The 13,477-nt window shown below is 43.6% G+C and overlaps 1 protein-coding gene across 1 annotated transcript in view; it reads left to right on the top strand.

The window, feature by feature from the left end:
- The window catches only part of COP1 (COP1 E3 ubiquitin ligase), a 478,504-nt gene extending 465,944 nt beyond the window's left edge, over positions 1-12,560 (top strand). Inside the window, exon 20 of the mRNA XM_030205657.1 lies at positions 10,888-12,560. Coding sequence (XP_030061517.1) covers positions 10,888-10,905 — 18 coding nt within the window. The 3' untranslated portion in view covers positions 10,906-12,560. The remainder of the gene's footprint in view (positions 1-10,887) is intronic.
- Positions 12,561-13,477: the final 917 nt, after the last annotated feature.

The raw sequence follows: 13,477 nt of genomic DNA, 5'->3' as shown, positions 1-13,477 counted from the left end.
CAAGTTCAACTTTATTTGCTATATTGCTAATATGTACAAAGATATTGAAGCAGTTTACAATTTTTAAAAGAGATTAAAAGAGGTGATTGGAGGAAAGGAGCCATTAGATAAAATGTAAGAGGTAATGAAAGGATGAGGGGATGGAGTATTGCAGTCTGTTAAGGGGAATCATAGGGTGGGTAACATAATAGCAGAAAGCACTGTAAGAGTAAGATATACGGAGAGGATCCAGGTTGCAGAAAAGCTTGAGACAATAAGGGCAGCTTAATGCCCTTGAATGCTTTTACGAGAATTCTTCATATGAGAGTCACTCAATCCCCATAATCATTTTGGTCACCCTTCTTGGTACTTTTCTAATTCCACTATACCATTTTTGAGATGCAATGACTAGAATTGCAAGCAATACTCAAGGTATGGTCACATCGTGGAGCAAAGTAGAGGCACTATGATATACTTGGTTGCTCTTTTTTGCTCTGTAGAATGTCTTAATAAAAATATAAGAACATAAGCGTTGCCATATTGAGACAGACAGAAGGTCCATCAAGCCCTGTTTCCAAGGGTGGCCATTGCAGGTGAAATTACCTGGCCTTGTCCCATAATATGAAAAATTGTAATAATTGTGATACCAGTCCCCCCCCCCCCCCCCCCCCAAAAAAAAAAAAAAAAGAAATGCTGCTCAGAAAAATGGAACTTTCTGATCAAAGCCAAGTAACAGGATGGTATTTGACATTGAGAATGCCAAAGAAAACATTTAGTCCAGGACTTCCGGTGGAGCCGAAAAACAACATGGCTGCCGTGAGCCGAGCTCCGTAAGGCCCCCGACCGAGGCCCCCAGGTCCGCGGAAGCAGGACCACCTCCCGAAGAGAACATCGGCGGAAGTCAGCGGGAACGCGAGGCAGCAAGTGGCGATCTTTAAAAAGCTCCGACGGAGCAGAAAGAGTGACCGCATCGTGGCGAACTCCAAGATGGCGGCCGCTGCCGGGACGAGCCGCACAGGGAGAGAGCATTGAGAAGGAGGTAGGCGGAGAGCAGCAATAGTGAGCTTCTGCGGTGGCCCTAACATAGGGTGAAACAAGGAGCGGAGGCAGGAGCAGCGAAGGCCGGAGAGAAAGGGAGCAAGATCCCCAAGTACGCTGCCCCCCCCCCCCCCCCCCCCCCCCCGTCGTGGTGGAGCAAGCCCACAGTAGCAGGGGAACCCTGCAGAAGACAGGAGGAGAAGGGATCGAGCTGTGGAGCAAGAGAGCAGGAGGAGAGGGGGGGAGAACGCTGTTCTGACCCACAGGGCACTGGGGGAGAAGGAGAACTGAAGTGAAAAGAGGAATTAAAGCTGCCGGGGGAAGAGCCCCCCCCCCCCCCCCCAACACATACACACACACACACACACACACACCGGTCAAAGAAGAAGTTGAGCTACTGCTTTAAGTGCAGATACTAACTTTGGACTGCAGGTAACAGGAGAATATTAAGCAGCTTCAGAGAGCTGGTGTGGTGGGCAGAATACAGAACATCAAACACAACAACTGAATCAGCATCCATTACCCGAGGGGACAATATTCCAGGCGACACCGGAGGTGGATATATGTTCCTATCTCGCAAGAGGCGATAAGAAGCACAGCCACCAGGAGTACAGAGACTGTTTTAATAACGTACGCCTGGCTGAAAGAGACATACAGAATGCCACCGAAAAAGAGTTTGGATAAATTCAGGTACGGAGCAGACCAGGCGGGGAAGGCGAAGCAGGAGGTGGCAGGACCTGCACAGGACGCAGACAAAACGGTTACGATCCCCTCTGACTCCGAAGATGACATCCATAGAGAGACGGGGGAGAATACTAAAGAAATCACCAAAGCTGATGTGGTGGGATGGTTCAAGGAGCTGAAGACAGATCTGGAAGGATACCGAAAGGACATCCAGGGAACACTCGGAGAGATCAGGACGGAGATTAAAGACATGGGGATTCGGGTGGAAGAAATAGAGGAGAAGATGGAAACAGTACAGGCTGAAGCTCGGAGGAAACATGTAGAGTCCCAGAAATCAGCAGTAGAGATCCAGCAGTTAAAAGATCAGGTGGAGGACCTGGAAAATAGGTCCCGCCGAAATAATTTGCGGTTTAAAGGAATACCAGAGCTGGACATTTTCAGCAATTGCGAGGCGGTGATCCAGGAACTGTGTCAATACGTCTTAAACCCGGAGGGTGAAGCAGGGGCAAAGGACCATTAGTTTGCAACGAGTACACCGCAGTGCGGGCCCTCAAAGAGGAACAGCCCCGAGAGATATCATAGCCTGTTTTTTGGATTTCCCTATTAAAGAAAGGATTTTGACAAAGGCAAGGCAACAGAAGGTGATTCACTGGAAAAATTACAAAATAGGAATATACCAGGACTTGGCAGGAATAACGCTGCAGCGTTGAAGAGCAGTGGGAGAAGTGACTAGTTACATGAGAACCAATGGGATTAGATATCGCTGGCTCTTCCCCTTTGCATTTTGGCTTACAGTTGAGGGAAAGTCACAAAAGGTGAGGACACCTACAGAAGCATGGGAGGCGCTGCGAATGCTGGGATGTAAGGGACTACCAGCGTGGGAGAAACAGCTGCCGGAGAATGAGGAACCAAGAGCAGATTCGGCATGGCAGATGGCGACCAACAGAGGGAAGAAATCTGACAAAAGCGCCTCCTGAAACTCTAAGGGAAAAAGAGAGAAGATAGACTGGAGATGTATGATATGATCTATGTTTGGGGTAAACGGTTGGGGGTGAGATGATTCGGGGGGGGGGGGAATTTTTTGGGGGGGAGGGGAGGCGAGACATTTATCCATTGAGTTAAAAGAGAGGGGGGGTGGGAGAGACAGGCGTGGGGGGGTATGGGGGCCCGGGGGGTAAGAACGGAGCAATCTTTCTAATTGTCGGATGAAGAAGAGTCCGGAGAAAGGGAGGGGAGGGAGGGAGGGAATTAGAAGGGAGGGAAAGACAGGGAAACAGGGGAGGTATTTTTGGAGGGAGGAGGGGGATGGGGGAAAGGAATGAGGTTAGGATCCTGGAATGTCAATGGGCTCAATAACCCAGGGAAAAGAGCAAGGGTAATGAAGGAACTAAACAGGTTGCGATGGGAGGTGGTGATGCTACAGGAGACCCACTTAAGACCCAGGGATGGCTATCTGCTCAGAGGGAAAAGATATAAAGAGGTAGTGACGCACCAAGCTACAGGGGGGAGGAGGGTGAGGGGAGTGGCCATATTGATAGGACAGACAAGCGGGATAATAATAGAAAAGGAATTTAAAGATACAACAGGGAGATGTGTGGCCTTAAGGGGAAGGATACAGGGAAGGGAGATAACTCTGATCAACATTTACGCCCCCAACACAGGACATGGGGAGTTTTTCCAGAATCTGTGGGACGAGATCCAAGGATTCATAAGGGGACAGGTGATAATGGGCGGGGATCTCAATATAGCCCCAGATGCGCGGTTGGACCACTCGGGGGGGTGGAGGATATCAATCAAGCTCGGGAAGAAAGGCACTTCAGAGATTCTTGCGACAGTTGGAGTTAGTGGATAGTTGGAGGTTGATACATGGCATGCAGTGGGGTTACACCTTTTACTTCCATGCAGCTAGCTCCTATACGAGAATAGACGGGTTGTGGGTACACCGCAACAGGATACAGATGATAACAGAGGCAGAAATAGAATCAATACACATTTCTGATCATGCGCCAGTATGGCTTAGCTTGCAGGGATGGGGCTACGGGAAGAGAAACACGAGCTGGAAATTGAATGAATCTCTTTGGGAGGAGGTGCAGGCCACTATGCAGGAATATTGGAAAATCAATGATACAGGGGAAGTGAGGGATGGGACCTTGTGGGATGCAATGAAGGCAGTGGTGAGGGGAGTACTGATCAAATGGGGTGCGAGGAAGAAAAGAGAGAGGGGGCAGGCGATGATGTTGTTGAGAAGGAGAATGAATAAATTAGAAAAGATCCACCAGAGAAATCCCTCAGCAAGGGTATGGGCTGAACTTAAAAAGACCAGGGGAGGAGATGGACCGGGCACAGATGGAGGAGATTGAATATATGAGAACGCGCACGCGTCAGCAGTACTTTGAATTTGCTAACAAATCAAGTGCAATGCTGGCCAGATGTTTGAGGGCTAGGAGGGGCAAGTCAACGATACAGAAAATAAGAGACAAGAAGGGAGGGTGGCGGTATACCGATAAGGACATTGAAGCAGAATTCTTAAAGTACTATAAGGAATTGTACACAGCACCGGAAGGGGAACAGCGGGAGGATATAGCTCGGTACTTAAATCATATCCCCCTGGGTAAATTAAGCGTAGAGGAGAGTAAGAGGATGGGGGAGCCTATAGGACTAGGAGAAATACAGAGTGTTATTAAAAACCTTCCCAATGGAAAGGCCCCGGGGCTAGATGGGTATACGGCCCGGTTTTATAAGTACTTTGAGAGCCTGGTAAGCCCTATGTTAATGAGGGTGGGAAATGGAGTCCTGGAAGGCTTCCAGGTTCCCAAACCGGGAAAAGATCAGACTAGGTGCGGGTCCTACAGACCCATCTCCCTAATAAATGTAGATGCTAAAATTATTGCTAAAGTGTTAGCAAATAGACTGAATAGACTGTTACCGAAACTGAGCCATATGGATCAAGCGGGATTTATCCCAGGGAGACAAGTAGGGGATAATATTAGGAGGACGCTGCATTTGTTATGGGAAGCTCAAAAAACGGAAGGGGGAATGGCACTATTATCGATGGACGCGGAAAAGGCGTTTGATAGGGTAAACTGGGGGGTTTTGCGGGAGGTGCTGGATAGGATGGGGCTGGGAGGAAACTTTAGTTTATGGATTGAAGCTTTATATAGGAGCCCGAGAGCCAGCTTGAATATCAATGGGGGTTATTCTGCCTTTTTCCCAATAAGTAGGGGGACAAGACAAGGGTGCCCGCTGTCCCCACTTTTGTTTGCCTTATACATAGAGCCGATAGCAGAAAAGATACGAGCGCATCCGGGGCTGAAAGGGATGAGGAGAGGGGAGAGAGAACACCATATAGCGTTATTTGCGGATGATATGTTATTGTATGTGAAGGATCCGGGGGAGAAGCTTTCGGTGATTCAAGGGATCTTTGAAGAGTATGGTAGATATGCAGGGTTGAAAATAAACACGGAAAAAAGCGAGATTATATCGTTGCATAAAGAGGAAGAGTCAATGGTGAGGGAGAGGTATGAATTTAAATGGATGCCACATAAACTTAGGTATTTGGGGATACAGATACCAGGGAACTTAAACAGAGTATTTCAACTTAATTACTGCCATTTGCAGGAGCAGATTAGAAATGATTTGTTGAGGTGGAAAAATAAATGGCTCTCCTGGTGTGGGAGAATGGCGGTGATTAAAATGAATGTGCTCCCGCACATATTGGTTTTATTTCAAGCACTGCCTGTAGCAGTACCGAAGCCATTTCTTAGGAGGCTACCAAGCTCCTTAATGAAATTTATATGGGGAAACAAGAAACCGCGACTGGCGCAAAGAATTTTATGGGTGAAGTGGGGAGGGGAGGGAGAGCGGTCCCAAACCTGGAGTTGTATTACTGGGGAGGTCAAATGAGGATGATCTTAGATTGGGAAAGGGGGATAAAGAAACCTGCGGTACAGGTGGAACAGTCATACTGGCCACAAAGAAGCTTGAGATCACTACTGTGAATGACGGATTCTATAGGGAAAGGGCAGCAGGGGGATAAGAGTCCATATCTATTGCACTTATTAGAATTGTGGGGGGAAATAAGGAAATGGTGGGGGTGGACAGAAGGAGTATAGTCTATGGCATCCATAAGGTGGGAACCCAAGTTCGGGGCGGGCAGGGAAAATGCAGCATTTGCAAGATGGGAGCAGAAGGGAGTGGTGAAATTCAGGGACGTGCTGCATGGGAGTGGAATAATGAGTTTTGAAGAGGTGAGTGCCCGATATAGGCTCTCAGAGGCAGAGAGATTTGCATATATGCAATTAAAACATTTTACGGATAAAGAGGGGTGGAAGAGGGGATATCCCAGGGATAAGGAAAGTTTAGAGAATCTGTGGATATTACTGGGGAGAGTCCCAAAACCCATATCAGTTATATACAGATTTCTCCAAGGGGCTGAGGATAAAAAATACCCATTTCAGGAAGCTTGGGAAAGGGATCTGAAATACCAATTTACAGAGAGGGAATGGGAAAATATATGTGGGGAAGTACAAAAAGCCTTGGTCTGTGCGTTAATACAGGAAAACGCATACAAGGTCCTTACAAGATGGTACTATACCCCAGAGAGGCTAAAAAAGATGTACACAACACAGGAGCATCAGATGTGTGTTGGAGATGCAAAAGCCGGAAAGGCACATTTCTACATGTGTGGTGGACATGTGGGAGGGTTGTACCATTTTGGGAGGCAGTGATGAGAGCGCTGGCCCGCACGATGGGAATATCCTTGGTGTGTGGGCCGCGACAATGCCTATTAGGAATGTATAATGAGCGAGAAGAGTGGGAGGAGAGTAAATTGATGCGGTGGAGACTGGCAGCGGCTAAGTGCCTCCTTGTGCGCTGCTGGAAATCAGTAGACCCCTCAAAATTAGAGGATTGGAAGATCAAAGTGAGACTTTTGTGGCATATGGAACTCTTAACAGTATACAGAAGGGAGGGTGAGCTCTGAAGAAAAAGGGGATGGGCAAGACTTCAACAAATGATTGAGGGATTATAAGGGGGCGAGGATACATTCCAGGGAAAGGAGATAGGTAGGAGGGGGGGAGGGTTTGACTCAGGACAACTGGACTGACGGAGAGGGGGGTAGATAGGGGTGTAAAGTTGTTTTCACCACCTGTGTTAGTTAAGGAGCAAAAATAAAGCTGGGAATAGTATAGAGTGGAACATGGATGGTGGGAATGGTAATAAGAGAATGGAGTGAAAATAGCAAGATGTGTTAATGTGATTAAAAAAAAAAAAGTTAGTGTGACAGCCAATAGAGTGGAAAGATGTAAAGAAATGGAACTATATGAGGTGAATAACCGATGGACTGTTTACACAAATGTTTCAAAGTGTTTTCAAAGGTTGTAAAATAAAACATTCAATAAAAATGTAAAGTTAAAAAAAAAAAAAGACTAACAATATAGAGTACTGTTTCTCGGGTCCGTTGCTGGAGTGCCTCTTGCCGGTCGGCTTTTCAGGATGTTCACGGTGGGTATGCATGAACTTGGTTTGCATTCACTGCCTCCATTGTGTGCAGATCTCTTTCATGCATGTTGATTGTGGATGTCCTGGGGACCTGGTTGGCGGGCGGGGGGGAGGGTGCTCCGGGACCGGACTTGAGCGGCACTGATATTGAGGATATGTGAAATACAATACAGGAAAAATATGAATCTAAAATGTTGTAAGATGTTAGAGCTCAGGGTGAATCTTCATTTAACATGTGATTTTTCAATCATGTCCATCCACATAAATTATTCCTAAAACCAAAAAAAAAGAAAACATTTAGTCCAATTAAAAATTAACAGGTCAGCGTACAAAGGCATTTTATCTTGATAATAGCAGCCATTATCAGCATAAATGCCTTAGCCAGCGTAGGCCATAGATAATGCTGCTGACCACCTTGGCACTGTTTAGAACAAAGGTGGAGTGTTGATATTCAAATTGCTATCTGGATAACTATCCAGATAAAGTATCCTTGAAAAATTGCTGTCCTAACTTTAGTTAGCCCTGTAGATATATCGCCACCATCTGAACAGTTGTAGCACCCCCAGTTCTATACAGATATTCAGCTTTGGTTGCAATCTAGATACTGGCACTGAATATCTAATGAAATCTGGCACTTATTAACTGCCAAATCCTAAATAGATCCAAAGTGGTGTAGAAAAAATTAAAAATACAAAGCAAAATAATTCATCAGTTCAGTCGGCAAAGAATTCCAATGAAAGACATCCTGAGAGGGATCTGGCCATGAAATGGTTTAAAAACTAAACAAGAAGTCTTATAAATAATCCTTGTTTTCAATGGCAACCAATCTAGATCAGCTAACAAAAGAGTGACTATCAGGCTTATTTTCGAAAGAGAAGGGCACCCATCTTTCAACACAAATCGGGAGATGGGCGTCCTTCTCTCAGGGTCGCCCAAATCGGCATAATCGAAAGCAGATTTTGGGCGTCCCCAACTGCTTCCCATCGCGGGGACGACCAAAGTTCCCGGGGGCATGTCGGAAGCGTAGCGAAGGCGGGACTGGGGCGTGCCTAACAGATGGGCGTCCTCGAGTGATAATGGAAAAAAAGAAGGGTGTCCCTGACGAGCACTTGGGCAACTTTACTTGGTCCACTTTTGCTTACGACCAAGCCTCAAAAAGGTGCCTGAACTGACCAGATGACCTCCCCTGATTCCCCCAGTGGTGACTAACCCCCTCCCACCCTGAAAAAAAAAAATCTATAAAAGCTTATTTTGCCAGCCTGAAATGTCATACTCAGGTCCATCGCAGCAGTATGCAGGTCCCTGGAGGGGGGAAGTATGTGTGTGTCAGCGGAGGCATAGCGAAGGCATGGACGTCCTTCTTGCAGACATTTTGGACATCCTGAACTGCCCCCCCCCCCCCCCCACACACACACACACACACAGGGACGGCCAAATTTCAAGGGAGGAGTGGAATGGAGAAGTGGCCTAGTGGTTAGAGCACTGGTCTTGCAATCCAGCAGTGGCTGGTTCAAATCCCACTGCTGCTACTTGTGATCCAAAATCCAAATAAATAAAGGGAATGTCGGAGGCATAGCAAAGGCATGGACGTCCTTCTCACAGAAACATCCACATTTTGGACGTCCTCAACTGCTGTCGCAGAGACAGAGGCATAGCGAAGGATGTCCTTCACCCATACTCTTAAAAAAAAAAAAAAAAAAAAAGACATCCCTGATGAGCACTTGGACATTTTCATCTGGATTTGTGTTTTTCTAAGGTCGTAGACGGTTATTATACATGCAGCTTGTCTGCATGTATGAAGCCGTCTTTGGCATGCGCAGAGTAGTCACGAATAATGCTTGGTTGCTCTGCACTGGCTTCCCCTCCTTAGGAAGGAAATCGTGTGCAAATGAGCTAACAGCAAGCGGCTCATTTGCATGCGATTTCCTTCATGCGTGCCCGTTCCTTTCTGAATGGCTAAAAGATCGGTAAGGGAAGGGCTTTTTCCGTTCAGTTAATGCATCTGGCTGAAGGTAAGGGAGCTATGTACCTGGGAGCAATTTGTGAAGTCCACTGCAGTGCCCCCTAGGGTGCCCGGTTGGTGTCCTGGCATGTCATAGGGACCAGTGCACTATGAATGCTGGCTCCTCCCACGACCAAATGGCTTGGATTTGGTCGTTTCTGAGATGGACGTCCTCGCTTTCCATTATCACTGACCAAGTCCTGGGGACGACCATCTCTAAGGTCGACCTAAATTTGCTGATTTGGACGTCTCCGACCATATTATCGAAACGAAAGATGGACGCCCATCTTGTTTCAATAATACGGGTTTCCCCGTCCCTTGCTGGAGCCGTCCGAGGATGTCCCCAGAAAAACTTGGGCGTCCCTTTTGATTATGCCCCTCTATATCATACTAAGTTGAAAAATCATTTTAACAGCAGTGCTCTGCAGTAATTGTAGTATAGCAAGTTGCTTCTGAGGAAGTCCAATATAAATGGAATTGCAATAATCCAACCGTGAGAGTATGAAAGTTTGAACAAGAAGAGCAAAATGCAAATTATGAAAATAAGAATGAATTATCCTCAATTATTTCAATTAAAAATTTATTTATTTTTGTTAAGCTATTGATTTGAGGTTCAAATGAAAGTCGAATCAAAAATAATACCCAGGACTCGCAATGTTTGTGCCAGAGGAAGACATTTGAATTGTTCGAGTGGAATCGAAGAAGGAATAGAATGTAATGAATTACTGAACTTTTTTTGTTTTATCAGCATTAATCTTCAACTTGTGTTTTGTAGCTGCCTTGGCCAGTTTTCAAAACAACACTTACCACAGCAGCTGAATATTAATCCATTAATAAAAGGTCTTACTGGACAGGAAACGGGCACCGATAGGAAACAAATATCAGTACCTAGAAACCTGTTTTCTGTACCTTTGAAGGAACTAGGAAGTTATCTCATGATTGAGCAAGGTTTCCAATATGTGCATGGTAGTAAAGTAATCATTGGGCAAGCATATTAGAAACATGAGCAGCTATTTAAAATCCATGAATGCACTAAGCATCTTTAATGGCTAGGTTCATAAAATGTTGTAGGTATTAATACAACAGCAGATAAAGATAGGAGAACTAAATGGAATCCTGATTCTGGAATAGCAAAAGATGTAGCAGAAAAGGACAAGGGTGCAAGACTTAGCATTGTGGTTTAAGTTTGACAAGTGCTTTACTACCTGTTACAGTATATATTATATTTGTGTCTAGCAAATGTTACACACCTATAAATTAAAACATAAGCTCACCGGGTAATAAAGGTGTGCTAAAATATAGTAACGGTAATTATAAATCATTTCCAGAATCTGGAGGGTCATGCGCTGATGGTGTTTACAATCACAAAGGTGACAAAAATTCTTAACAGTTTTATTGCAGCTTGTATTGCAAGTAAAGAAATTTCTCCAGTGATTGAATACCAAGATTAGGGCCTGAATTACAGTTGCGAGACATTTTTTATTCCATACCTTCCAAAAGAGTTCCCTGATAGGAATAAAAATTACTTTGCTTAAGTGTTTCGCAACATAAAAAACCCCTCACCCTCCCTGCTTCTCACTACCTAGGCTTCTTTAAATATTGTAGGAATTTTGTGTGTGTCGTGTGTCATATTTACTGTTCGGTACTATTTGTGCTTTGCAACTAAACCTGCTTCTCTTTCTAAGGTTCTGGAGCTGGTGTGAAGGAGTCACCAACAGATAAGAGATACACAGCCTGCTGACATAACAGCACTCTCTTGGGATCTGCAGTGGCTGCAAGATACAAATATACCAGTTGCTGTCATCCCAAAGCCATCAGGATTTTCTTTCATGGACTTTCTTAGGAACTTTTGACAACAGTATACCCCCTCAACAAGACTATACCTGGTGCTGCTTTTTGAGGGTAGGGGACTGAGGGTTCATTTACATTTTTATAATATCAAAACAAATTCTTTAAAAATATTACAAAAAAATAAATGGTTTATGCAGCCGTGGCTTAATTGTGGAAGACTGTTTTGTGAGGGAGGTGGCTGGCTTCAGTAAGGCAACTGCAAGACCATGTAGGATTTGATGAGACTTAATAACAACTGTAGATAAAAATTCAGACTTTTGTTTCCTGGGCTTCAGGTCTTCTGTTCTGAATGCTGGATCGTATGTGAGGTGTTTAATTAACTTAAAAGTCAAAACCTGAAAAGCTCAGTACTCGGTTCAAAATGAATGGAATTTGTGGGAAACATGGTATGAAGAATGACTGAAAAGACCAGATTGTTCCACAGAGCACCTTTTTATTTTCTGAATTATACAATTATGCAGCAAATGGCAGAATCTTCAGTAGAAACAATTCAGGACATTATTTCCTTTCATGTTTAATTTTGGATGCCTCAAAAATCTGCATCAGAAACTGTAAAGGATATCATTTTCCACACTGTGAAATTCCAAATAAGCTTATAGAAACCTGCATTAGTAAATAAGATGCAGTGTCCCCTGTCTTCTGAAGGGTGAGAATGCCTTCAGTGTCACTTTTGAGAAAATGTAATCTTTGTAATACAAATGAACCAAAAAATACTGCTCAAAAAATGGAACTTGCTGATGAAATTCTAGCTAATAGGATCTATTTCTCTTTGAGTGGTGGCAAAGAAACTCCAGTCCAACTAAAAACTTAATTTTGCAAAAGGTCTTGCTGGACAAGTAAAGAGCACAACTAAGAAATGAACTTAGGTGCTTAAAGACCTGTTTTCTGTGCCTTTGGAAAACTGGAGAACTGTCTTATGTGATTGAACAAGGTTTCCAATATGTATATAGAAGTAAAGAAGTCGTTGGGAAAACATATTAGATCCATGAGCAGCTGTATAAGGAAGTCCATGAACGCACAAAGTGTTTTTATCAGCTGGCTTCATAAAATGTGGAAAAAGCAGTGGTTCAACAGAAGTGATGTAAAACATTCCTTTGTGGAAGGAGTTACTTTGTCTAGCAAGGGGGGACTAATGTAGTTGAAATGTATAAAATGGCATGACAAATCTTATTGATAACCCCGTGTAAAGGTCTGTATACTAATGATGACCTTCTTTGCACATACATTTTTACACCATTCATTAGCAAGGTTAAACTGGCAGTGTTTCTTATCAACTGCAGTCAAATGCTTTGCTCCACCCTAAAAACTGATAACATAGGGCTTTAACTATATTTGTCATCTCTAAAAGTTAATACTCCATGTACTTAGTAACTAAAAGGCTCAAAAATGCAACATGGGTACCAGTAGTCCAAAAAGGTGGTGTTAGCCTGGAAAAACTTCCATATATTAACCAACAATTTTTTCAGTATTTTAATTTGATACCACATAAATTTTTCTGTGGCTTCTTTGAAAAGTTTGAGCTTGCTTGGTGAGGTTCTTTGTGATTTCTTTTATAGTAACTGGCCTTTTTTATTTTCTGGATGCAATACCAGATATTTCTCCCTGCAGCTGAGCATTGCATATCCACCAGCATTTAATATTAATGATAGTGACACACTTTTATCTCAGAAATTGTGCTCAAAACAGGTTCATGCCCATTTCATAGCTTCTGGCATTGGAAATCCAATCTACTCATCCCTTATAATGATAGTGTGAATTCTTGGCAGTAGCAATTGTAGCTAATGTGTTTGATGGTCATTGGTGAAAAGGTTGTGCACAAGCTTTCTCTGAAATAAAACTGGACCAAAAAGATGAGGTATAGTTTAGCGAGGTAGAACAGAGTAAACGCTATTTGTTAGTTACTTAACTCGCAGATGCTAATGGAGCTTTGTTTCACACATTTAAAAGTGCCAAATTCCAAAGCAAGGTGTAGATGTTAAGACACTACAGGAAGCATTGAGCAAGCACAAAAACAAAGCTCCTAGTAGAAGATGCATTGCTGATAGATTTTAGTTAGGAAGGAAATGTGGCATACTTCAGCAGAAGGTTGGTTTCTACCATATTCATCAGTTTTATTTTTGTTCAAAAGCTAATAGAATGTTCTGATTGGGGAACAAACTTTAGTACTCCCATCTAAGAAGCTAAAATTAAAACAAAGAGAAAGTAAAAAAAAAATCAGAAATATAATGATAAAATATTAATCTAAGGTGATACCCAATTTAATGAGCACGAGCAATAGAACTTGAATAGAAATCATCTCCTAAAGCAAATATGTCTATTCTCATTAAGTACAATGGAATATCGCATATCACATAACCAATATGAATAAATTAGTGATGTGCTGAAACCTTTAGTGACCATAAATATATATATATATATGAAAGT

This window comes from Microcaecilia unicolor, chromosome 6, assembly GCF_901765095.1.
Source record: "Microcaecilia unicolor chromosome 6, aMicUni1.1, whole genome shotgun sequence".
Classification (NCBI taxonomy): domain Eukaryota; kingdom Metazoa; phylum Chordata; class Amphibia; order Gymnophiona; family Siphonopidae; genus Microcaecilia; species Microcaecilia unicolor.
The sequence above is the reverse complement of the archived record's forward strand: the minus strand, read 5'-3'. Positions and strand labels throughout refer to the sequence as shown.